Source organism: Anguilla rostrata, chromosome 1 (assembly GCF_018555375.3).
Source record: "Anguilla rostrata isolate EN2019 chromosome 1, ASM1855537v3, whole genome shotgun sequence".
Classification (NCBI taxonomy): domain Eukaryota; kingdom Metazoa; phylum Chordata; class Actinopteri; order Anguilliformes; family Anguillidae; genus Anguilla; species Anguilla rostrata.
In genome coordinates this window covers 69,019,419-69,045,983 of record NC_057933.1, presented here as the reverse complement: position 1 = coordinate 69,045,983, position 26,565 = coordinate 69,019,419, and the positions used below count along the sequence as shown (strand labels likewise).

The 26,565-nt window shown below is 41.1% G+C and overlaps 2 protein-coding genes across 2 annotated transcripts; both read left to right on the top strand.

Annotated features, from left to right (window-relative positions):
• Positions 1–9,735: 9,735 nt before the first annotated feature.
• LOC135264763 (double-strand-break repair protein rad21 homolog A-like) lies at positions 9,736–22,546 on the top strand. Its single transcript, XM_064353603.1, has 14 exons — positions 9,736–9,893; positions 11,510–11,696; positions 12,157–12,286; positions 13,818–13,917; positions 14,339–14,445; positions 14,862–15,062; positions 15,467–15,592; positions 15,740–15,868; positions 16,657–16,880; positions 17,247–17,400; positions 17,611–17,759; positions 18,119–18,292; positions 18,543–18,626; positions 21,495–22,546. Exons 2-14 carry the CDS (start codon positions 11,553–11,555, stop codon positions 21,684–21,686), a joined length of 1,914 nt encoding a protein of 637 aa, XP_064209673.1. The 5' UTR covers positions 9,736–9,893; positions 11,510–11,552; the 3' UTR covers positions 21,687–22,546.
• Positions 22,547–22,664: 118 nt separating this feature from the next.
• Positions 22,665–26,190, top strand: LOC135264771 (RIIa domain-containing protein 1). The gene is made up of 4 exons (XM_064353614.1): positions 22,665–23,366; positions 23,622–23,698; positions 25,330–25,376; positions 25,555–26,190. Exons 1-4 carry the CDS (start codon positions 23,286–23,288, stop codon positions 25,617–25,619), a joined length of 270 nt encoding a protein of 89 aa, XP_064209684.1. The 5' UTR covers positions 22,665–23,285; the 3' UTR covers positions 25,620–26,190.
• Positions 26,191–26,565: the final 375 nt, after the last annotated feature.

The following is a 26,565-nucleotide window of genomic DNA, read 5'->3' as shown; positions in this document are numbered from 1 at the left end:
CCGGTGCGGAAAAGCCCATCAACCTGAACGAACTTGAGGCTAGCTGACTGTCTGCCGTTATGTTTTGAAATATATGATCAAATGTTTACGGAGTTTAATTTCCATCCGTGACTGTACTGTGTCATGTAATCACGTTATATGCATGACATTAATAATACAATTATGTTCATTTATCTTCAATTTATGTGTCTCGGCAAAACGAATATGTTTAGCTAGCATATCAGCTTGCCAGTGAGCTAGGTAAGCTATCCGTGGTTAGCTCACGCATTAGCAATATAAACTACAGGGGAAGAACATCGACTGCACTGATGGTCAGTCAATCAGAGATGTGTAGACTACTGCCGGTGATTTGACTAGGCTCATTTTCATATAACTGTCTGGTAGACCTGCTGTTAACCAAGCAAGTTATCGTCGTAGGTTTTCGCCACAGTAGTTAATGAGCCATTAACTGCTACTACTCCATCGCCGTTTGTGGTGTTTACTTGCTGGGTGACGCTAGCTGACCGATCGTTCGCAAGTCACTTTTTACCGAATAGAAATTAACACTGTCAGCGGTGATTAACAAATCTACCAAGTATTTTAATAACTGATCTACAGGCGTGTAAATATGACAACGCACTTTGAAGAGCAAGTTTTCCACCTGTTGCATGAAGACAAAAATAATGTACATTGAATTTCTAATTATTATTATTTTCTTGCTAGCTTCTAGCTTTGTCACATTCGTGCAGCACAGCCCAGCCCAGGTAGACATTTACGGAATGTACACGACTGACAAGCCGTCAAACACGTTTGACAGATGGAATATTTGCCGGTTAGGGTTAGCTAGCTAGTCCAATGGCTTGGTAGCCGAAGTTGCGAACTGTTTTAGCATAGGCTACTGGACTACCACATATAGCAAATAAGCGTTAGCTGATTACGCTTTCTGCCAACTAATTATTTGGTTAAGTGGGCTAAAGGAAATAGTAAAAATGACTTGGCTACCGCAAAACTTCAGAGGAGGATTATTTTATGGTCGTCTAGTGCAGCTGTAAATAGCACACGCTATAATGAAACCACTACAAAATGGGATGCCTGTATTTTCTGACTTCGTTTTTGAAGCTCATTTCCTGGTGTTGTAGTTCCTGGTTGCTCACTAGCGCCACTACGGATGGCTCCAGTATAGGTGTTTTCATATCCGGTTTCCATGTAAGTCTACGGTACAAATGCGATCAAAATACAAAGTCAATAATTTTTTCTCAAAAGAACAAATAGTCATAATAGGTGTATTTTATTCGTCTTATGATTGTCCATGGGTCGATTTCATGATTTATTGCGTCATTTGGGCACAGTGCCAATATTTGTTCTGGACCAATGAGGTACAGCTTGCGTCACTTCCGGATTACTGCGGAGGACTGAGCTATAGTAGGGGCTACAATCTGTGGTCACTGGGATGGGAGGTGGCGTCTCTTGGCCTTGACATTGCGGCTCCGGCTACGGTCCGCCTGTGCTAAGTCTGAAAATGCAGGCATCCCATTTCGTGGTGATTTCATTATAGCGTGTGCTATTTACAGCTGCACTAGACGACCATAAAATAATCCTCCTCTTAAGTTTTTCGGTAGCCGAGTCATTTTTACTATTTCCTTTAGCCTACTTAACCAAATAATTAGTTGGCAGAAAGCGTAATCAGCTTGCTATATTTGGTAGTCCAGTAGCCTATGCTAAAACAGTTCGCAACTTCGGCTAACAAGCCATTTGACTAGCTAGCTAACCTAAACCGGCAAACATTAAATCTGTCAGACGTGTTTGACGGCTTGTCAGTCGTGTACATTCCGTAAATGTCTACCTGGGCTATGCTTCACGCATGTAACAAAGCTACTATAATCCCGATTTTGGAATAAACACTTTTTCAGTTTCACGAAGCGAATTAAGAGTCTCAAGGTTCATTTACTGAATAACATACAACACACGATGAAATCACCCACAGAATTTAACGAAATTAACCATCTTGGCATTTAGAAAGGAACACGTTTTTAGCATTTAAGAGACCGACAAGCTAGGCATCGGTCCTGGGGGCTCCTTGTGTATATTGGCTTTTCTCCATTGGTTTTGATGATTTACAAGAAAAAAATAATAGCCTAATAATAATTAGAAATTCAGTGTAGGCTACATTATTTTTGTCTTCATGCACCAGGTGGAAAACTTGCTGTACAAAGTGCGTTGTGATATTTACACGCCTGCAGATCAGTTATTAAAATACTTGGTAGATTTGTTAATCACCGCTGAGTGTTAATTTTTATTCGGTAGAAAGTGACTTGCGAACGATCGGTCAGCTAGCGTCACACAGCAAGTGAATACCACAAACGGCGATAGAGTAGCTAGTAGCAGTTACTGGCTCATTAACTGACTGTGGCGAAAACCTACGACGATAACTTGCTCGGTTAACAGCAGATCTACCAGACAGTTATACGAAAATTAGCCTAGTCAAATCACCAGTAGCCTACACATCTCTGATTGATTGACCATCAGTGTAGTCGATGTTCTTCCCCTGTGGTTCATATTGCTAATGCGTGAGCTAACCACGGATAGCCTACCTAGCTCACTGGCAAGCTGATATGCTAGCTAAGCATACTCGTTTTGCTGAGAAACATACATTTAAGATAACTGAACATAATTGTATTATTAATGTCATACATATAACGTGATTACATGACACGGTACAGTCACGGATGGAAATTAAACTCCGTAAACATTTGATAATATATTTTAAAACATAACGGCAGACAGTCAGCTAGCCTCAAGTTCGTTCTGCAATCGTTCGTTCAGGTTGATGGGCTTTTCCGCACCGGACTGTCAATCACATTGTAAAAATCACAAGACTGCTTAACTCTATGGTTTTGGCTCCAAATCGAGAACATGGCCGCGCCCGCCATTGAGCTTCAAAACGTGTTTTAGAGACCCACGGAGAGTCAATGGATGACGTCAGAGTAGCTTTGTCCATATTTTTTACAGTCTCTGGTTACACCGAAACCTTGCGAAACGAAGTTTCGTTACATCGTGTACTGCGCAGCATATGGTTTGTAATGACAAATAAACCTGACTTTGGCAGCTAGCTAGCTACCTGCTGATCCAGCCCTTCCTAACGTTAACGTTAGCTAACCGAAACTTTATAAACGATATTTTTCATGCTGGCGCTGACAGACCCGCTAATCTACCCAGGCTGTATATGATCTGCTCTACATGGTTGGATTTTTAATGATTTTCTCCCTTCTTAACATTATTGTCCTGACCATTGAAAAAACGCATTAAGCTAACCAGTGACACCGCATCTGTCGTGGGTATAGCTAGCTAGCCACCGGTGTTGGGTGCAGTTGGCCCTATCTGCTGGTCCAGAGTCAGTTATTTTCTTCTCCTAATGGTTAAAGTCAAGACCAGTTTGGGACACAGCCCATGTCTATTTTGTGTATTCCGCACAGAGACTCGCCGCGTGTTTCCACTGCCACATGAAATGCATGTCGATGTGAGACAGTTTCGTACCGAGCCATGATTTGTGTGACACAGGTACGCGTACGCTAGGTATGCGCGGTCACAAAAATTGAGCTTCGCGCGGACATGCCAAGGCGGACGTACGCTGGGGTCCGCTATTTCGTCATTTTGACCGCGCGGACCCCAGCTGAGTCCGTGTATGCTACGTCTGGAGCATGAATTGGCCTTTAGACGTCAACCTCAGACTTTATTATCGACAGAAAACAAAATGCCTATGGGAAAAATCAACTTGAAATTTGCCGAGGGAACCCATGACGGAAGTGCAAGATGTGATATGAAGATATTTAACGATAAATTTTCTGTTTTTGCAGAGCAAAATGGCTGTGTCACATATCTTAGTGGAGTGTGAAAAGATCCGAGAAGCCCATGGATATTTGTATCTGCTACCTGCCACCAGTTCTGGAAACCGGTCAGACCCCGGCTGTGATGTATATTGGACTCTTAAAGTAAGAAACAAAATTAATCACCGAATTCCTGATATAATCGCATAATTAATGCTTAATTTTATGCTTGAGGAAACTTGAAAGGTGTCTAACGTTAGCTCTCTCCTTTTATTTGAGAATGGGACAGTGATTGCCGTCCGCCATCCATACCCTAACTTCACTGCCCCTGCAGTCCGTGTTGAAGATGACCGGCTTCTCACTGACCGCTGTGAGAGAGATCTATTTTATCATATGGATTGCATCGATGGGGTAAGGTGGAGGTGTAAGCAAATGTGAATGGGTGGGAACAGTGTGCAAATCTGAAGGCTGAAATGTAGAATTCTGGATTTGAAAGTTGTTAAATATCATAAATTGTATTGCCAAAGCAAAATGAAATACCAGTGAATAATGATGGGAGAGGCAGCATTAACGCTAATAATGTTAACATTGCAATTATGATTTCGTTTTAATGGCTATAGTGATGTAAATGTATAACTTTTGCTGGTCTTTGGTGCAGTCTTGCCGATACAGAGCATATTGTGGAATATTGTTCAATATGGTGATGGTCTAATTTAATGGGTTTGTCATTTTACAGATTTCTGAGAAAATCCAGTTCCACAGTAAGTAGCATTCCATTTCATTGTTCCCACAAAACCATCTTAAATCATTGCTTGGATTTGGCTTGCATTCTCTGTGAACCACATACAGTGAGCACCATAATTCATTGGACAGTGACACATTTTTGTTATTTCAGTTCTGTCCTCTAGCACTTTGAGTTTGAAAGGACATAATGACAATGAGGTTGAAGTGCAGCCTGTCAGCTTTAATTTGAACCATTATGCATGTACCCGTCTGCACATGCATCTGTAGCTCTCTGTGTCTTACCCAATTTTGTGTTGCAGGCAGTGACCCTACCAATGCTGCTGATAATGGTGAGTTGCCTATGCAGCCTGGTGCATTCATGCGACCTTTAGTTTCGTTTAATGTAAAGGGGTGGCTCGTCCTAGCCCTGGAGAGCTACACCTCCTTTTTAAAATTTTGATGTTAATTCACATTTAGTTAACTTTAACACTTCATTCAGTGCACATTACAGTACAAGAGTGATCTGATGAGGTGGATCTTATTGCAGGGCAGACCAGTAATTCTACGTACATCATCCTCATTTTATTAGTGGTGTCCCTCTGTTAACCTAACACTATATGCATGTAAAATAAGACACAAAACTTTGTTGTTATTTACTACTTCAAGTACTCAAGTGCATGTAGTGTCCTGAATCCAAACTGTTTTTCATTCTAGTTTTCAGCTCTCTGGTGAATGTTTCATCATCCAGTTAATTTTTTTGTTTGAACTTTTCATATCTGTTATCACTATTGCTGCACCACAGAGCCTGTTTTTATTTCCCCTTCTTGTGGTTTGCAGGGTATTGGTGGTTTGTTCTCATACCCATCATCTTCATTCTGTGTTTGGCTGCCATTTTATTGTTCTGCAGACTTCGAAGGGGTCGAGGGGTTTTTGAGAGGTAAGTCTGCTTTGGACTTTGGTGTGCTGCAGATTGGGACCCCAACACTGCTCCTCCACAATTCAGATAGTGTCATCCCCTCAGAAGGTCCTTTGATTTGTCAGTGTAGTAACAACAACCGATTGTGTGTGTGTGTATATATGCATGTATGTATGTATATATATATATATATATATATATATATATATATATTCATTTACAGACACTTATACAAGGTGACTTGAATACTTTACATATGTTTACAGACGCAGTTCAGGTAAACAAAATTCTGCTGATTGGTGCAACAGCAGAAGCCCATCAGGGATTGAACATGTAGCATATTCTAGTTATCAGCCTAGATCCTTCAGCACAGTTGTTGCATAGCGGAGGTACAGCAGTCCTGCTTTCCCTGAAAGTGTGAGGGTAAGATGCCGAGCAGGGATAAAACTGACATGTGTCAATGCAGTGTTAACCCACCCAAAAAACAGAAATCCCAAATGCAAAGCTACCCTTCAATGATTTTTACAGTAAGTATTCATTTCTACACCCCACCCCTTACACTTACAGGAAGGAGCCCTGCCAAAATGTCGACAAATCATCCAGCGATGAACCTCTGGTGTAGGAGCCACGAAAGACCTTTAGACAGCCCGTGAAACAGACAGACAAGGGGACGTTTGGGTGCTTATCTTTTCTTTGCTGTTATTCCTGTGAATTTTTATTGCTAAATGTATTCAATCAAAAGCATTGTGTTCAATTTGCTATTCAACAGAAATAATTTTACATCGTGCCAAAAGTATGACCTAATAGCCTTAACTGTTACGGAGCTTCATATAAGTTGAAACAGTGGACGTTATAGTGGATATAACTAAAGTGAAGCTTAAGCATTCAGCCAAGCCATTCTGATTGATCCAAAGGCTGGGCATTGTTTCTCAGTAAAGGGACACCTCAGGCCTTTTAACAGTTCTAAAATGAATGCGCTACAAAAGGCTGCGGAAGGATATTTCACTTTGATTTGATTAAGTCGATAAAAATCAATAAATATAAAGTAACCATATATTATATTATATTATATTATATTATGTATTGGGGTGCAATGGTTCACAAAGCTCATGGTTCAGTTCAGTTTCAGGTCTGTGCCTTTGGTAAAGCAGAGAAAAACTACCATTGCCAATGGCAGCCTGATTTTATCTGACATTATCCTGAGCAGATGGATGTGCTGGATTTTTTATTTAAATGAAGGCAGCATGAATTAACTGACCCTTGTTTTTGTTATTTTAAGTGTTGTATATCAAATGTAAATGGCACAAATCTATAAAGTTGTGAGTGCCTAAAACATAGTTAGACATAAAGCAACATTTTTAAAGCAAGTGAACTGAACCTTGGGCGGTAAACCAAGCCCCCCCACCCCATGATGTTTTGCACTCACGCTATATATATATATATATATGTGTGTACTGTATGTATATAGTAAGATTATGCTGTATTAAATGGTGTGATGTTATATGTACATATCAGAAGACTAAATTTACATGAACTATATAATTTTATATACATATTAATGATGCAAAATGTATATTACACACAGACAATATTATATTCTCTTATTATTACAATATACATGCACAGTGAATGTGCATTATACTAGGACTTTTCTAGGAGCAATATGAACAAATTTGATCATATCTGTCAGCGTCTACCAAAATAGATAGCGATTCATATAGAGGCTATAACCCCTCATTTGCAGTCTCACTATGTATAACTCTTAGCACAGCGGAAAGGTTAAAACATTATTTTGGAGATAACATTAAATGAATCCAGTTCTGGTAGTACCAGGTAAGACTACATGCGACCCTTCACCACTCTGATACACTACATGACCAAAACTATGTGGACGCATCACAGGTGTCCACATACTTTGGCCATGTCGCGTACTTCTGCTATTTGGTGTATCTGAATTGAGATTCTTAAAGTAAAATATGGACTTTGCACCAGAAAGTAAAACTTTACACAAAATGTGTATTATATTATGTAATCTGCATATTGCATCATTCAGATCTGTTAACCATTTTCAAATATATATATATATAAATATTTACAGTATACTGTATAATTTGTGAGAGCTACTACAGTGCCCTTTATAATGTTTAATAATGTTTTTATTGTTTTGCCTCTGTACTCCACAATAAATTAAAATTTGTAATTAACAATTCATGTGATTAAAGTTCACATTTCCAGCTTTTATTAAAGGGCATTTTTATAAATTGGATTCACCATGTAGAAATTACAGAACTTTTTGTACATTTCCAGGCATACTTTTTCTTTGATTTTCTTTTCTTTTTTTCTTTTAATAGCATTTCTACTATGCTACTAATACTATATGGGCATTTTAAATAAAAAAAACAAACCCCTTGATGGTGAAACCTGCATCTGAATGTTTATTTTTTTATTTGCTTTGTTTGAACCAAGTATTTTAATAGTTTTCCAGAGATAGTTAGCATAATTATTACAAATAGATTAAATGTATTTGAGCAAACCTCTGAAAAATGGTGATGGACCCACCTGTCACTATAAGCACCTTGCATACATATGCCTCACTTAAATGATCAACATTTCATATGCATGACCATGTATAATTATTTTCATAGACAACATGTCACACGTGTGCTCCTTTTTGACCAGATATGTAAATGTAGGCTATACCTTATTTAATATTTAAACAACAACAACAAATAAAGGGGGTGGGGGTAAAATAAATGGAGAATTTATAAACTACTGACATGTATTTTTACGTAAACTTATAAACTGGAGAAATGCTATATGACTGGATGTAAGGCAGTAACATGCTAATGTATAAGAAGCCATACTGATCCAGGAAACTACAGCCCTGTAAGATTACCTTGTATCTCATGTAAAATCTTGTAACCCATCAGGGACAATTTGGAATTTTTTCCTGAAAAAACATTATCTTACGGGACCACAAACATGCCTAACAAACATCCTTGATATTGTGCGCACTTGAGGGGAACCACGTGACATGCAAGATACAAGCCCTCGAAGTACAATGAAAGGCAACTAAATTGGTTTCTGGTATGAAAATTAAAATTTTGTTGAAAAACTTGGGACATATAGGGTCAGTTTCGCAGACACAGATTAAGCCTAGTCCTAGACTAAATTTTATTTTGAATGGAGATTCTCCAAGCAAAGCTCAATTTAGTCCAGGACTAAACTTAATCTGTCTGTGAGACCAGCCCTTAATCTATTCAAGACCCCCCTGTAATCCTTTTGTGAATTTAATATTTATTTTCCCACTTTTCCCAGCAAATAAATGAGTGATCTTTGCCTAATGTGAGTTTGGGTGAGGTTGGTGTTCTTTAGCAAGGTGACAATTGATCTATCGCCTGCCACTGTGTGAGTATGTTTGTGTCTGCCCAGGATCTGTGGCTGAAAAAAGGCTGAAGTACGGTGGGAACCACAGAAATGGCAATCCCCTGTATGAATCTACAAATGCTCTTTCAGACTATGCTGCATTGCAATTACATGCACTGGTTTTTGTCCCAAACTCCTGGCTTAAGATAAGATAACGTAAGGTAAGATAACATTTGCTGGCCACTCACCGCTTCAATTTTTTGGTCAGTTCAGGATCTGCCCACTCCAAACATGGAAATACATTGCTTCAAGGTCAGGGTTCATACTAAAATGAAACCTGCTTTATTTATACTTTTCCTGTCCAAAAATTATTAATGCTAAACAACTACCATTCTTTAACAGAAAAGCACTCAAATTATATTTAAATAAAATATATTATCAAGATACTGCAACACTTAACAGTACACAGGCAAATATGCAAATAATTGCATATTGTCCGCGTGTTTTTCCCACTGACCACAAGATGGCACTCAAGGATAGGGTGCTTGCAGAATTGCGACGCTTTTCGTAGTCTATTTATTCATGTATTTCCCTAAAAAGATAGTGAGGTCATCTTAATCACACATTTTAAAAAACAGAATCACATTTTAAAAAGCAGAATGATAAATGAAAATACGCGCATTGTTTTTTGCAGGGTTTCTTTATGGTCATACTAAAACTGGTTATAGTAAAATTCTACTTCTATAGGATCAGTATCTGTGCAAATAACTAATTGTAATAATTGCAATGAAATGTACATCTTTTTGTACAACTTTTTGTAATGCATTATCTTTTATTATGCTTTTGTTGCGGGAAAATAAATATATATATATACATATATAGGGCCCCCGCACCCCCTACTTGGATATTTTGACTGTAAACATCCTGTAGATTTAAAAGGAGTCGAGCGGGAGGAAGAAGAAACAAGTCGGCGCCATTTTGTTTGTTTAAATGTGAGCCCATTCGGAGGGAGGAGTTGAAAAAGTAACATTAGCGTGACATAGTACGGATACCTTAAAGCGAAGCCGATAAAAGGAGTTCAACTTGTAAGTAATATACATTATTTTGAATGAGCAAATCGAGAAATAAAGCGCCAGTTATTTTCACGTATTGGTAGCGGAGTTGCTCCAGTTATGCCTAGCTAGTCTGCTGTTTTGTCCTGTCGTAAGAGTCGATTAGCAAGCTAGCGTTGGCTAGCCTAGTTAGCTAGCTGAGCTGCATTCAGGGATTCTTTTCTCTACATGTTGTGCGTTTGCTTCGGTTTGCTTGCTAGCCTGCTTGCTAACATAATCTCGCTACGGAGATAGCACATTGGCTTCTTGAAGTAATTAAATGAACTTTGGCCACTTAGCTGCAATTGCAATTCGCGTGACCCCCTTTGTCAACCCAGTTTAGCAAGGAAGCTAATCTACAGAGTTGCGATTTGCCACTACCAATACAAATCGTGGGATGGGAGTGTTAGGAAAGTGGCAGGTCGCACTGGCCCGCTTATTTTGGTTGCTTGGTATAGCAAAATCCACTGCAAAATGACCACTTCTGTTGAAGGTTCAGCTAATCAATTGACTGCAAGATATGTTTCATTGGTCCGGTAACTGACTAATTATTTTCGCCCACAACGGTATCTGATTTGACCTGTGCACGTAATGTTAGCTATGTGTACGTTAGCTAGCTAGAAGTTGCATTTTATCTTGGCACACGGTTTGATAATAATTGTAAATGAGTTTAAAATTGAGGAGAAATTGCCAGGTCTTTAATGCGACCTAAATTAGTCGCAGTGTTTCATAGCTTTCCAACGTCAAGGTACATTCTGTAATATTTTACAGTATTGTTAATTTGTGGGTAGTTATTGTCAGACTTACCAAGGTGCAGACGAATGGTGCATACCATAAGCTGCTTAGTTATATCATTAAGTTACTTTGGTTATTATCACAGAGCATGTTACGGCTGGTGTGTAGAGTACGGGAGTGTGTTTCAACAATCAAGATAACGTTTTTTTTTTTTGGCTAATGACACGGTTTAGCTGTACATTTGAAACATTGTTTTCAATTTGTCATCTTAGCATGTCGTAATTACATACATGCTGTATTTTCATTTTTTAGGTTAATTTTTTATGTTTGGCCGCATGAATCAGAGATTCTCATGGCAAAAAACCTTCAGAAAGTAGAAAATACATTTCTCTGTCAGATGCATTTAGCGAGAAGGTACCGTTCGGACATGGTTTTGTCTATTGAATTAATGTTTGATAACTTTTACCCTTCCAGAATGAACATTTTGCATACTGCATGTCTTTATGATGTACTGTATCGCCTTCCTCTGACGTTATGTTGGGAACAGAACAATCCAGGAGTAAAAATTCTTTTTTATTATAATAATAATAATAATAATAATAATAATAAGTCCAACATTTTTCTTGAATCCTAATTTCCAGAAATTGTTCATGACCTAGATCTCAAGCACTTAGGTGAAGACCACATGATGAAAGTTAAGCGTGTCATTCACCTTTTTCCGTGCATCCATGCACATTTATATGGGGCATTACTTCTGATTTGTCCCTTCAGAGTAGCCAGCACAATCTTAACCATTTTTATATTCTTGTCACCATATTATCCCGATCTCCTTGTCTGCTTGTGTGACGTCTGGTGTAACTCTTTCCGACTTGCAGGTTTGGCGGTCCCCCTTGCTGGGCGTGAGAAGGAGCAGGGGCGATGTTCTACGCCCACTTTGTCCTCAGCAAACGTGGGCCGCTGGCCAAAATCTGGCTGGCGGCCCACTGGGATAAGAAGCTGACCAAAGCTCATGTGTTTGAGTGTAACCTGGAGAGCAGTGTGGAGAGCATCATCTCTCCCAAGGTGAGGGGCTGTCTATGCGTTCGCCTGCATACACCAAGGCTACCTGCAGTTATTCAGCCCTGCCTCTGGAGGGCTCTGGTGTCACAAGGCTTTTGTTCCACCCAGCTAATTTTTTTAAATTTTTTTTTTTTAACCTAATCACAGTTTTGATTGAACAGATGTAGCTTCTCTGTGTCCTTGTTTAATTTCGATATGGCGGACAGCTGTTGAATGTGACGTTACCGTTATGCAGTACTGGAGTAAAGTAACCATCTATTTTTATGCACATCACAATTCTTACCAGTATGTGGTGCTGTTTTATTTCAAATGGGAATGTAGATCCCTTGTTATTTCCTTGCTCGGTGGAAATTATTTTCTGGTCCATTTAATGTGCTTTGTGTACATTATAAAGCATAAAGTGTTACATTATATACTTTTGTCCAAAGTTTATTTCATCTTCGTTATTTGTTTGATTTCATAGGTGAAAATGGCATTGCGGACTTCTGGTCACCTGCTCCTTGGTGTCGTCAGAATCTACCACAGGAAAGCAAAGTATCTGCTGGCTGACTGTAATGAGGCGTTCATCAAAATAAAGATGGCCTTCCGTCCAGGTAAAGTCTCCTGAGTGGAACTGTGGAATAGTTGTATTTTATCTGTTGGAAAAAAGTGAGTCGGCTATTATGTCTGCTTAACAGGGCCTTGATGGGATTTTACTGTCTCACAAGTTGCAAATTCAGGATAACCTTAAAGTTCAATATGAAAAAGAGCAATGGGTTTGGTGTGTTTCTTTCTGCTTAGTCTTTTTCATAGGTGTCACAAAAATATGAATATAGCTCAAGATTCTGACCATGGTAATGTCACAGGATTCAACTTGCCTGTTATTTACTTCCTGTTGATTTTCATTGGTTACGATGTTGTGCTTATTTTCTTGCTTGTTTGGAGAGCCTTTTTTTTATGCTTCACTGGCAAATTAAGGAAAGAAAAATGGTGCTCCAGCCTCCCAGATGATGTGTCAAACTAAAGCCGCAGCCCTTTGTCCAGTGGTGTTAGTGGAAAGCTAACCGTGCCAGTGCCGACTGGCTGGGAATCCTGTGGGACCAATGAGAAATCGACTGTAGTGTCATCCAGGGAGGGTTTTGGACAGCAAATTGCTCCCGCTTCATTGCGCTTGACTGACTCCAGCTTGATCAGGTGCCAGCTGCTTGCCAGCTCCACCTGTGCTTGAGGTTTGCTTTCCCAGTTCTGACTATGCAGCTGAGCTCTAGGACTGCAGAGATAAAAAAAAATATATATATAATATATCGTACCTGCTCTAGAAGACATGCGTGGTAGTCTATGCTTTTTACAACTGAAGCGATGGTATGGGGGCTGCTGGGTGGGTCATCCTTTTAAGGCACTGTTCTGTTACAATTACGGGCCTCGTCTGGTTTCTAATCTGGACTGTGCCAGTGCCGACTGTGGCTGGCAGCCTGATTGGCTCTGGCATTGCCTAGGAATGGGAGGGCTGCGGTTGAGATGTCCTAAGTAGAAAATCAAGTTTGTTTATAAAAATTGATGGTCTTTTGAAGTTTTTGTGAGGCAGGGCTGGGGGTGGCCACTGCTCACGTGGTGAAGAGACAGGAACAAACACGAAAAGAAGTGTTTGGCGTACTTCTTTTTATTGGTACAAAATGCCAACGCATCATAAACAAATCAAGAAAAGACCAGTCTGGCAATCAAACGGCTAAAAAGCCAAAAACCAAAAAAACTGGCAGCAACCCACCACACTGTATAACTGCATAACCCTACTCCCAAACACTCTCACAGCTCTCTTCTCACTAGGCCTGTAAGCAAGGCCTCTTGTAGAGCCCATAATTAGGTAATGGGCCGAATCTGATGTGGTTATATTGAACCACAGCTGGGCCATACCTGTCTGTCAGGCCGGTGCTGCCCCCTGGTGGGCAGCACCCAAATTTGCTTCCTGACATCACATTGTATAGCGGAGGATGTTCTGCCTCTGCAAGGGATGCTATATTGTAGGATTCTTAGGATGGGTTTTTAAGTTTGGTGGTCTTGCACATCCCTGTGCTTCTGTATGAGACGTGGGGAGCCTGACCAGCCGTGCATTATCCTGCACTTTGCTGCCCTTTCTGTCCACCTCAGGTGTGGTGGATCTGCCAGAGGAGAACCGGGAGGCTGCCTACAACGCCATCACCTTGCCAGAGGAGTTCCATGACTTTGACCAACCACTACCAGATCTAGAGTGAGTCCCTCCATGGGAAGGAAGTCCTTTGCATTTTTTATTTTATGGCATGTTAAATAAATAAATAAAATAAAAAGCAGTGTGCTTTATGCTTTATGTTTAGCTTTCCACAGGACTTAATAGTGGAACAGATGTTTAAAAGAAAAATAATTTTATTTCCCTTATTTTCCTACATTCCCAGCTTCTGTGTCCACACATACTATACTTAAGCCCAATCTACAAACTTTATAGATGTCCATTGGTCAGAGCTTTGTGAGATGGTTTCATTTGCTGTTTTTTGGATCTGATGGGGGGGGGGGGTATTTTTACTCCAGATTAGCTGTGCTTTTTCTTGTTCCCCGCTTAATGTGTTCTGATAACGCTCAGATTAAGTTTTAATGATGCCGTTAATGTTTATCGCTGTCGTCTGGCTGCGCTCCAGTGACATTGATGTAGCGCAGCAGTTCACGCTAAACCAGAGTCGAGCTGAGGAGATCACCATGAGGGAGGACGTGGCAAGCCTCAGCCTCCTGCAGGAGAATGACTTTGGTATGTTCCCTCCAGCTCTGCATACATTCCTACATATTTAAGCCCAGGGTGTTATTTTAACCAGGGTTAAAACCAGGAAGTACCCGATACAAGTACAGCCTTTATGCTTGTCATACTTTATGTAGATGGAGAAATGAGATAAGTAGGAAAAACTGTAGTCCTGTGAATGAATCATTATAGAATTTTGAACCAAAGGAGGCTGTGTATGTGTGTGTGTGTGTGTGTGTGTGTGAGACTGTGTGTTTGAGTGAGTGAGTGAACTAAAATTATATACAATTTCCCACTGGATTCAACTGGTACATAGCACATAAACCTACATAACCAAAATGGCGGCATACTGACAGTGAACGTTTCTGTTTCCTGTCCGCTGGTGAGTGTTTAGCAGTTTTAAACTGAACTGTGTTCTCCTTGCCCAGCTGACTTCGGCATGGACGACCGCGAGATGATGCGGGAGGAGAGCGGGTTTGAGGTGGACATCATCCACGGCTCCTCAGGCACCACCCTGCTGCTGGAGGCGGAGCCGGGCGCGGGCCAGATGGCCGAGAAGTCCAGCCACCTGCAGTACGACGACGACTTCGGGGACAACCCCATGGAGAGCAGCGAGGGGGGCATGCTGGGTGAGTGACTGCGCGGGCGCATGAACGGGCACAAAGCCTTAGTCGGTCGAGTGGTTAGCAGGGCTGTACAGGGCTCCCGTTTTAGGAGCATTTGCCCCTGAAAATTGATGTGTGCTGACTGTAAAAATAATTAATGAGCACATCTACCGATTGGGATGCATTAGTTTAATTTAGGAGCATGTGATCCTTGTGATGAATGTTATTGTAGAGCCCTGGTTAGACAGAGGCTGGCTGGGTTAGAGGGATTTAGGGGGAGCGCAGTAGAACATTGACACCAGGAGTGATTTCGGGAAAGTTGTGGAGACGTGTGGCGGGGATTGGTGTTCAGCTAGAATAACATGCAACAGTGTGGAATGGATAAGATGAGAGTTCTGCACTCAAGTTCCGGAAATTTCTTTTTTCAGTGGACAAGCTCCTCAGCAACGAGGGTGGTGGGGGCATTTTCGACGACCCCCCAGCCATTACTGATAGCGTGATGATGCCCCCGGATCATGGTGGCGACGACGAGGATGACTTCGACAACTTGTCACGTATGCGATTTTATACAATTTTGAGTGGGAATTTTGTGTTTCACTGTTTGACCAGTGAGAGGGCACCATTTCCATGCTGTGGATTTGAACGTAGCTGTTGCGTTTAAATAACGCGTTGCTTTTCGCTGTCGTGTTGTCTGTGTGTAGCGGGTGGGCCAGACAGCCCAGGCTCGGGTCCTGTGGAGCCCCTCCCCACTATGACCGATCAGACGGAGCAGACCACCCTGGTCCACAACGAGGACGAGGCCTTTGCCCTGGAACCCATTGATATTACTGGTGAGCACCTCTGCCTGGTGATTGGCTAGAAAGGCAAAGGGGGTTGTTAAATAGTTTATCCTGTCTACTTCATGAACTTGAGAATAAATAATGAAATTGGTCTCCTTGTACAAAATGTAATTTAACCACAGATTAACATGTATTTATTTATCAATCAATCAGTTTTATTTGTATAGCGCTTTTAACAAAGGAGCTTTGTCACAAAGCAGCTTTGCAGAGAACCAGCCCCCAAAGAGTAAGCCTAGGGCAACAGTGGCAAGGAAAAACTCCCTGACTGATAACAGGAAGAAACCTTGAGCAGAGCCGGACTCAGAGAGGGAACCCATCTGCCACGGGCAGGCGCGGCTTTGTTTTATTAGATAGACTTTTAGTGCTGAATACAAATGATTAGTAAGTGTGTATATCACAGCCCGTAGCACAAACCTACCTGCCTATTGTTTGACAGGTGTTTTTTTTTCCGTTTGTTTGTTTTTTGGCGCAATTTCTCTGATATGTGACTTTGGCGACTCAAAAAAAAAAAAAAAACACTTAGGCGGCCCGCCAATGCTGGAAGAACCCTGTCATGATACCGGAAACACCCAAAGTTCGCTGGCTAACCCGCTTAGCCTGCTCTGTGATACAGGCCTCAGGGCACTCGAGTAACAGATTTTTTTGTCTCAGCGGTACAACCTGGTTACACAAACATAAATCTTAACGGCTACAGAGCCAGTTGTAACCGTTATAGCAGGCTTCCTTTAAGCGTAAGAAATCTGCGCTGAAATCATGTCTTCCGTCGGTGTCACCTGCAGTGAAAGAGACCAAGGCGAAGAGGAAGAGGAAGCTCATTGTGGACAGCGTGAAGGAGCTGGACAGCAAGACCATCCGCGCCCAGCTGAGCGACTACTCCGACATCGTCACCACCCTGGACCTGGCCCCGCCCACCAAGAAGCTGATGATGTGGAAAGAGACGGGCGGTGTGGAGAAGCTCTTCTCCCTCCCCGCCCAGCCTCTCTGGAACAGCAGGCTGCTCAAGGTAATGAGTCCAGGGAGGGCAGAAGGCTGCAGCGATCGTATCATAAAGCATTTGGAGCAGCATTGCAATGGGACCTACCGCAGTAACCTGTGTGGAATTCAGTCCAGTTTAGCTGTTTTGCCCTGATGGTCTGTCTCTCAGTGCCGTTACATTTTTACCACATTGTTGCTTGAAGTAAAGTAGATAAGCACTTTTACCCGATATTGTCATACTTCTTGGGGTCTGAGGAAGGGGAGTGTGGTTTTTTAATTAATTAATTTATTTATTTATTTATAAAAAATGTTGTGTCCTGTTGCGGAAGCCATTTTGATCCCTTCTGGCCCTGTGGCTCACTGGGTTTGCGTGGGGAAAATGTGCTCTGCGCAGATGTTCACACGCTGCCTGACCCCGCTGGTGCCGGACGAGCTGAGGAAGAGGAGGAAGGGCGGCGAGGCCGAGAGCCTGGACGAGTTCCTGAAGGACCTGGAGAACCCCGAGGTGCCCAGGGAGGAGGCCATGTCCCAGCAGAGGGACATCATCGGTGAGGGCCTCGCAGTGTCTGTGGCTGTCCCGCACGCCACGCGGGTACGCTGGAACCCCCTCCTCAGGCCCCAATCCAGAGCGGCGCCAGCGCCGGCGGGCCAGCCGGGCTGTGCGGGACCAGAGCCTGTGGCCCGGCGGGACGGTAGGACAGGCAGGGCGCGCATGAGCAGCCGCGCCTGACATCACTCTGTGTCCGTCTCCATCGCAGACCAGACCATCCTGGAGGAGCCCAGCATGCTGCAGGCGTCCACCATGGAGGGCAGCAGGACCGCCCTGGACGAGTCGGCCATGCCCCCCCCGTCCTCGCAGCGTGGGGTGAAGCGCAAGGCCCAGCAGGACACGGAGCCGGCTCTGCCCGTACGTGCAGCCTTTCACATTCCTCCTTTGTCTTCGTTTCAGGCAATGTTTTCGGGTGGCCACTGCTCTTTTTTTAAAAAATCAAAATGGACTGCTTTTGTGGTCATTCTTTAAAAAATATAAGAAGGCATATAGTCTTTAAGACCAGAATGCATGAAAGTCTTCTGGTCGAGCTCCTAACAGAAATGCTTGTCTGCGTGTGTGCACGTGCGCGTGCATGCGTGTGTGTGTGTGTGTGTTTGTGTGTGTGTGTGCACGTGCGCTTGCGTGCGTGGGTGTCTCTGCGTGCGTGTGTGTCTGTGTGTGTGTTTGTATGTGTGTGTGTCTGTGTGTGTGTTTTGGTGTGTGTGTGTTCACAGATGGGGGCGCTGGAGCCGCAGACTGATCGCTCCGCCCTGTCCCAGCAGTTGGACATGCCCCAGGTGGAGCTGCCCCCGGAGGAGACGGCCAGCCTCAGCCAGCTCATGCCGGAGTTCGACCTGCTGAGCGAGAAGGGCAAGAACAAAGAAAAGGATGATGAGGAAGAAGAGGAGGTGAGGAGGCACAGACAAACGGTTACCTTTCAGCCTGCATCAGTGACATGGCGAGAGGGAGGGGGAATGTGTGTGATTCGCCGTTACGTTTCATAGCAAATTGGGTGCTGGTTTGTGAGTACAGTAGTCTATTCAAATCCACCAGAGGCAATGGCAGATGTGGTCATTTAAGTTGCCAAAGTACTATGTTGTAGTTTGCACTGGATGATTAGTTGGTGTGCGGTTTGATATTGCTTTTTTTTTTCGCCAGGAGGAAGAGGGCCAGGCTGGGGATCAGGATCAAGAGGAGAGGAGATGGAACAAGAGAACCCAGCAGATGCTTCATGGTCTGCAGGTAAGCAAATGCAAATATCGGAGCACTTACGGACTCTTAAAGGAGCAATAGGTAATTTGATACCCCATCTAGTGCCCACAAGGGAGAACTACAATCCCAACCCAATGCAGGACACTGCCTCGCTAGTTGTTCTCCTGTGAGCGATTGTCAGGTTTTCTGGTGGTGGTATAGTGCTGAATGTAGTCTGAGGGGAAGCTGGCTATTGTAGCGTCCTAAATATCAAGTGATGAGTCTTATGCAAGCGGCAACAGCCCACCTCAATTTCTGAAGTCTTTTTTTCCCAGTGGCTAAAGAGTGAACAAAAAATATGAAAACACATTTCAGCATGTTAGGTAGCCAGGAGTGCTTGTGTAACTTTTCAGACATAAAACATATTAAAACCAGTGAGATGGGCTGGGATCAGTGGCTTCTTTAGCTAGACTAAGTTACTGCTTCCAACAGCCAGCTGAAAAATCCAGGCCTGAACCTCACCTTCCACTACCCCATAGCAAGTGGATGCCTTCATTACAAGGCAGAGAGACCTAAAACATATTAGCATTTCAGCATTGTTGTACTGGGAGGGTCCTCTCACTACAGGTGGCTGACAGCAGGCCTCTGGTTCCAGCTGTCCTAACCTGCAGCGAGCTGCTGAATGCAAGTGCATGTGAGGGAAATAAATTTAAAAAAAACATGGTAATTAGCGTGGCTAATTCCTATAGTCATGGACTCCACCCTTTCGCTCCACTGCACTTGTGTTGGTTGCAAAAATACAATGGTGACACTGTTTTGGGCTTCATGCCTCAGTGGGCACTAGCCATAGAAAATGAATTGGTGACGTCATCATGGCTTCGTTTATATAGCAGCTTATTGCAACGCCACTGCACAACACAACAGCTAGGCCAGCTTTCGCTACCTAGATGCTTATACAGGCTAAAATTACAGAACGGGTTGCAAAATTCTACATCCACTATTATGTTTACTAGCTAGGCTAGCTCACTGATTGTCTGCATTCTGCACAACACAACTATTTCACGAGCTCCGAGTTAGGCTGCATGTGATGTTTTCACCACAAGAACTAGCTAACGTTAGCAAACTGCTGTGTCTCTACATACAGGTACCACGTAGTTCTAAAATCACGTTTTAGCCAAATATAGCAAATGTTCAGATGTTAGCCTGTCAGGGTCCTGTCTGACTAATGAGATCGTAGGCAAAGCTTGGGCTGGGTGACATGGTGATATCTCAATATTTTTATATTGAGCTTTTCTGGCGATACGTGATGTGTATCTCTGTTAATGCATTCTATGCTTAACAGAGTGATTTTAAATCAGAATCATTTACTTAATGGCCTATATACAAAACTAATGTATAACTGTCAAATTAAAATAAATTATTGCTCATTGGCTCGATGACATGGCATAAAAAGGTAAACAAAAATTCTCCCCAGTACACAATATTTTTTTTTCAATAGATCCAAAATATAGAGTGGGCTCTGTGGGATACACAGGTAGAAATAGTCCACTCTGAATGAGCACAAGGTACACAGAAAACAAAGTGGGAAAAATGGCTTCTTTAAGTAATTTTTCCACATATTCCCTTTTATGTTGGCGTGCATGGGTCCTGACTTGTGTAAGGCAAACTTGTTCTCTGGCTGCTCAGCTCCTCTTACAAGTTCTTTTAGCCAGAAACACCAAGTCTGTCTAGTTTCTGGATTGAGTGATGCTTGGTGGCATGACACAATGTTGCCACTGGAACTAAATGCCCTCCTAGGGAGTACGACAAGCCAGGGCTCGTTCAAAAACCTGAGTCAACCTTGAAACTGCTGTCCTTTGACGGGGACAGCTATCAAGACAACGGAGATACAAAAATAGAACCTGTATATAAATATTAAACGGAGGTGGGACAGCAGAATTGAGAATAGAGGCGACTTTGTTTGTAAACACAGGACCACGGCAAAACTAAAACTCCCGCATAGTATGCCTTAAGAGAAAGTATTATTCATTAAAGCATGACTTGAAAAATGTAACTAATTGCGATTTCATTAACAATAATGTGCAGGGATTGTTAAGCATGTTTCTAAAGACAGTTTCCGAGCAGCCCGTTATAATCTGTTGGTGCACTGTGCGTAGAGCGCTTTCGGTGTTGACTGACATGCTTCAGTAACGCTACTCGTACAGAATCCCCAAAGGTTAGGGCACTGCTCCTGTCGTCCATGTCTGCCGAACAGGTACGTCTTCTACGTGCTGCATGGTTACGTCGACTGGCCAGGTCTTCAAGAAACTAATTTAGTCACAGAAACGCGCAGTATAAGCACATTCTCGATGTTGCTTATTTTGTGTCCCCTACAAAATGATGTTGAATATTTCAACAACTCTCAGAATCTCTCAGCTTGGATAGCTGGGTTTCTAGGGCTGGTGCTGGTTGGGCTCAGCTGGCTCTCTGGTGGAGCCGTGTGCTTACCAGCAACGTCAGTTGGCAACCTGCTATGCATTTCATTCATGAGAAAAAGATGGATGTGCTGTTAGGTCAGGAGCGTTGTTGGATGTGGTGACTTCAGTGTATGATGTCACAGACAGACATTAACGCAGCATTGTTTATGAAGTGTAAAATATATTTGAAATTACAAATCAGTAGTCAATATAATTTTTTTTTGGAAAAGCAATACTCTTGTCTACATTTTAAAAGTTGAATAGCACAGCTTTAATAGTTGGCTCGGCATTAGAGGCATTGGGAAAGGTCCAGAGGTGATGATTGTTTGAAGTTGTTGAAGCAAGTTTGTTCTCGTTTATTATTATTATCACCATTATATTGTCTTTTCAGGATGTAGCTTTTTGAGTACTGCATACTGTTGTCGAGTGGTTGTTGGCTGACTCTTTACCCGGTTGTCCGCAGAGAGTCATGGCGAAAACAGGGGCAGAGTCGGTCAGCCTATTGGAGCTGTGCAGGAATAACAACAAGAAGCAAGCGGCTGCCAAGTTCTACAGCTTCCTGGTACTGAAAAAGCAGCAGGCCGTGGACCTCACGCAGGCCGAGCCTTACAGCGACATCATCGCCACCCGTGGGCCAAGATTCCACATTATATAGACAAAACAAAACCAGGGGGCTGGGGGGATGGGGGAGATCTTGTGACTGGCAGGTTTTATTCTTTCAATTTTTTTTTAATGGTTATTTTTTGACCTTGTGTTTTTGTGTTTCATGTGATTTGGGGGAAGGCAATGGGTAGGGTCAGGGATTGAGACCTTTTTTATTTTATTTTTTTATCTACATCTTATATATATGTGAGATGTTGCATTTTTACTTCACAGCCAAGAGGATTGTGTTATATTGGATGTTAGCTTTTGAAACTGTCAATCATTGAGGTATGTGTGTATAGGTCTTTGAATGCACTTGGGTCTTCTCTTCACTCCCTTCATTGCATTAAGGTCACTCCTGTGTTTACACTTAGTTGCAATATGTCACTTCCACATGTTTTTATTGAAGCCCAATGATGTGCACTCATTAACTTATCTGCTTTACACCTTCCCATGTCTTAAAAGGAGCTTATTGGGGGCAAAGAAAGCCCTGCATGATTTTTAAAACATATTTTGTAGATAACTTGTATTATATGCATCACTGAATTGCTTTTTCCCCATATAGTTTTAAATGGAATTATGTATTATTAATTGTTAATTTTAAAAGGTCATTTTCTTGTGACATCCAACCTTTATTTTAGACTTTCATTTAAAAAATTAAAAAATAATAAAAAATATGCATAGTGACCATTGCAGACATAATAATGAAGACATTTTTTGACAAAGAAACATGCATTCTTTTAGTCTTAAATCAACTCATTTGCTTGCATTAAATCACGTATTTTTGTTTCTTGACATTGTTATTTGTACATGTATACTTGCATTATTAATTGCATAAAAAGAAGATTAAAAAAATGTTGTTTGGTATTGAAAGTTAATGTTTGAGCAGCTTCTCCTTCCTCCAAAAATTCCTAGAGTTTTAAAACTCAGCAGCTGAAATATATATAATTTTTGGTGTTTGGCTGTTGGAAGATTACTAGTACTAAGAAAACATGTTGCAAATTTCAATTTTATTTGAAAACTGAAGGGGCCTGATTTTCATATCTAGACCACAGACTTAAAAAAAAAAAAAAAAACAAGGATAGTGTGACGGTGACATCAACCTCTGATTTTCCATAGGCTTTCAAACATTTTCCATTGGCATGCAAAAAGCGTTGTGAAGCCATGGAAATCCAGTTTTTGTGGCGCTATGTTATAAATTGTAGCGAGAGACCACGCAGTACGGAAAAGGCGGTACCCTTATATTCTTGTCCAGGCGGGGTCCGGGTCATCCAGTAACACCCTGATATACCGCCCCATGCCCCAAGTGACACACAAATCACATTCACATTTCCATTCAGTTGATAACTTACCATTTTTGCATTGATCAGGCTAGTCAGGCCACGCTTCAATTGGTTTCACAAATGTGATTATGTAAATCTCATAGATCTGACATTTACAAATGTAAAACATACCCTATTATTTTCGAACACCGTTATTAGTAACAATAATAAAAAATGATGAAAGAATCCACAATTTCACAACATAACGTTAAAATCTAACGTGCCTTTCCATAGAAAGGCGTGGTTGCCCTAGCAACGACCAAACGACAACGACAACAGGTGGTAAAGAGATGGCGGAAAAAAGTGGTATGGAGAAACTAGATATTGGTGCACTGAGCCCAGAACAACAAGAGAAACTCCGCCAATTCAAGGTAACAAGTACATAAACAAGGATAAAAAACCAATAATAATAAATATTTAATATTATTAACATCAATAACTGGCCAAATGAACTAGCTAAAGACCTTACTAGTGTGCTAAGGTTAGCAGAAGAAAGCCAGCTAGCGAAAAATTGATTTTCTTGGCTAGAAAAACTGAAAAGATGTTTTCTTGTTGCTTAGCTATAGAGACCGAACCTATTTACGAGTTTATTGATGGTTTTCTAATATAGTTTCATATTTCTTTAGATAAACACGAGAATTGGTAACGAGAAATATCTGAGATCTCACCCGGAAGTGGAGGTGCTGTTGAGCGACTTTTTAAGGTAACGTTACTAGAGGTCAGCTGGAAAGCTATGCTCTGGTTCAGAGATCTGGAATTTTGCTCAACTTGACAGATTATGAATTGATTGTAAAGAATAAAACTGTAAATAACTGATTGTAAAGAATAAACCATAAATTGGATCCGAGACAAAGCCATCTTAAAATGGTTTATATTCATGTTACTGCACAAACCAGAGTGGCTCATTTTGCATGAGAGTGGCTGTTTGGAACAAAAAAATTAGCTAACGCCCCAAGAACAAAAATAATGTTATAGCGCTGTGTTAGCTTGTTATAAACAGCAAAATAACCTCTGACATGACTTTTCTCAAAATAGCCTCCTTTGCATTTAATTACAATTATATTATTGTAAGTCTGTCCAGTCGTTTTTCAAAGTGGGAGGTGGAGCGGTGGGAGGGAGGTGGAGGGGTAGTTAAATTTATTGAAATCTTATCTACCTTAATTGTTTTTAAACCACAGGTAGCCTAATACCATTTCCCTGTAGTGTGAATAAAATAGGCACTATAGCTACAATAAATATGGCGAAGGAGTTAGACTTAAATGTGCAGAGCCAAGTAAACATATTGTGGCAAGGTTATTCCCAGTGAGAAATTGCAAGGAAGTTTACGATTTCAAGGTGCAGTGTTTCCTTCTTCTTACTTCTCCTGTTAACATTGCTGCCCATCAGCTGGACCCTCTGAGTGTGTGCTCTGCAACTTGAAATCTTAAGCTTCATTGTAATTTGTTGGTGGGAATAAACTTCTTGCGACATTATGTTTACTTGTTCCCGCACATCAAAGCCTAACTGCATCTTTAGGGCCTACTTTACTTATACCTCATGCAAAAGGTATTAGGCTAACAATGGTTTTTAAATAATTTATTGTAAGATAAGATTTCACTCAATTTAAGTACCCCTCCCCCTCCTTCCTACCCTTCACCTCCCGTTTTGCAAAACGATTGGATAGACTTACAATAATTTTTAAAATTGTAATAAATGCCAAAGAAGACTATTTCAAGGAAGGTACTGTCTTAAGTAATCTAATCTTTTTGCATTATTATAGGTAAAAATAGAAAAAAAATATTTATGCATTGGTTTGTTATTCAATAAATTCACATATACTAACTGAATTCTTCTCTGCCTAAAGTTAAAAAAAATTAAATTAAAAAAAACCCACAGGTGGCTTAATATCTTTGGCCTGTTCTGTATATGCAATACGATCTTGTCCTACTTGCTATATTTAGTAAATAACGTTTGCATTACCTGCATTTCAGATAACAGATAACATCATGCAACTGAAAGACACTATTAAGAGGAATCTCATATCAATAACCCATTTTTGACCAAAATGTGAATTTGAACCCTGTAATTGTACAGTCCGGAGTTGGTTCTCCACTTGCAGTGGACATGCACAGCACGAGGCTGAAATACAGGATTAAAATAAGGATATATGAAAGTTTCAAGCTAAAATTCAAGACAAGGAATGTATTTAACGTAAGAGAGATCAAAATTAAAATGGAATTTAAGGTGAGTTGAGTTGACATAGCTTAAACCAACAGCAATGTCTTTGTATTGTATTTAAATTGTTACCTTTGTCAAACAAGATGTATTAAGTATTATTTTTCTTATGTTTGGCAGGGAAGTATTTTTAAAAAGACCAGCCGATATTCGGGAGTTTGCTGCAAGTAAGTATGACAAAATGATTTTAGTTATAGTACCTACAGTTAAAAATGATCATGAACTTATTAAATAACTATAAAGCTAGGGGCAAATACTGTAGATGATATTTGGAGAGGTTAAAAATGTTAGTATGAGTCAGTGATTGATTGATATTAAGTGCATTGTATGTTTGTTTTCCCTCAGATCACTTCACTGACCCAGACTTAGCGAAGACAATCTGCTCTAAGCTTCAAGGCAACTTTGATTGAAAAGTATTCAACTTTGATTGAAAAATTAAAGTATTTATCGAAGTATTATTTATTACTTATTAAGACAATTAAACCATGAGCTTATTTACAAGATTTTTGCAATCTGTATCTTTGTTTTAAGTATAGATTTCTGCCTGCATTCATAACTTTTGTATGTTTTTCATGTGAACTATAGTAGATCATGCCAGTTTAAAGAATCTCGTATACTTTTTCTCATTAGCCTTCTTTGATAATTAGACAATAGTATTTCCATTGTTGGGGGATTAGCAAGTTTGGGCTTGTTTATCTGTATTTAAAAAGACAATGCCACTCAGTAGTTTTTAATTTTGTGTTGTCATTATTAAACTCTTTTTAATCAATAGATCTGTATGTTTTGTCCACCTTAATATGCACCTTCCCAAAAAGGTACTTTATTCCATATTTAGGCTTGCTACTCTTCTATGTTCAGTTTAATTTGTAATGTTAAGATTTCTCTATAGGTTAGAAGGCTCCTTTGCCCAATGTTGGGACTGAAATTGGCAGTTCCTGTTCACTGACATTTTTTGTGAATGTAGCCCATACCCACAGAGCTTGGAATAGATGTTCTGAAAAAAGTGGGTGAGACTGTGCCCGAGAGTAAGGGGGGGGGGGGGGGGGTGTATGTTGACACGTGCTAACACGTTGAATGTAAGATCACTCTGAATATATTTTTTGTATTATTTTGTTATTTAACACTTAAGGCACAGGCAACACAAAGCCAGCCGGACTCTTAACCTCCACGCCCACCAGTGCCAGAATTCTGTTTTCTTGTTTGACCGGTGGCAGAGCCGTGGGCTGTTACCCACGGAATTGTGGTATTTTATGACATTTGGTTGGAAGTGCAAATCATCACCGCAGCAGTAGAGGAAAAAACTCGACCGAAACTCATAACGATTATTAAGACTGGCTTTATCTTACGTCCTTAAAT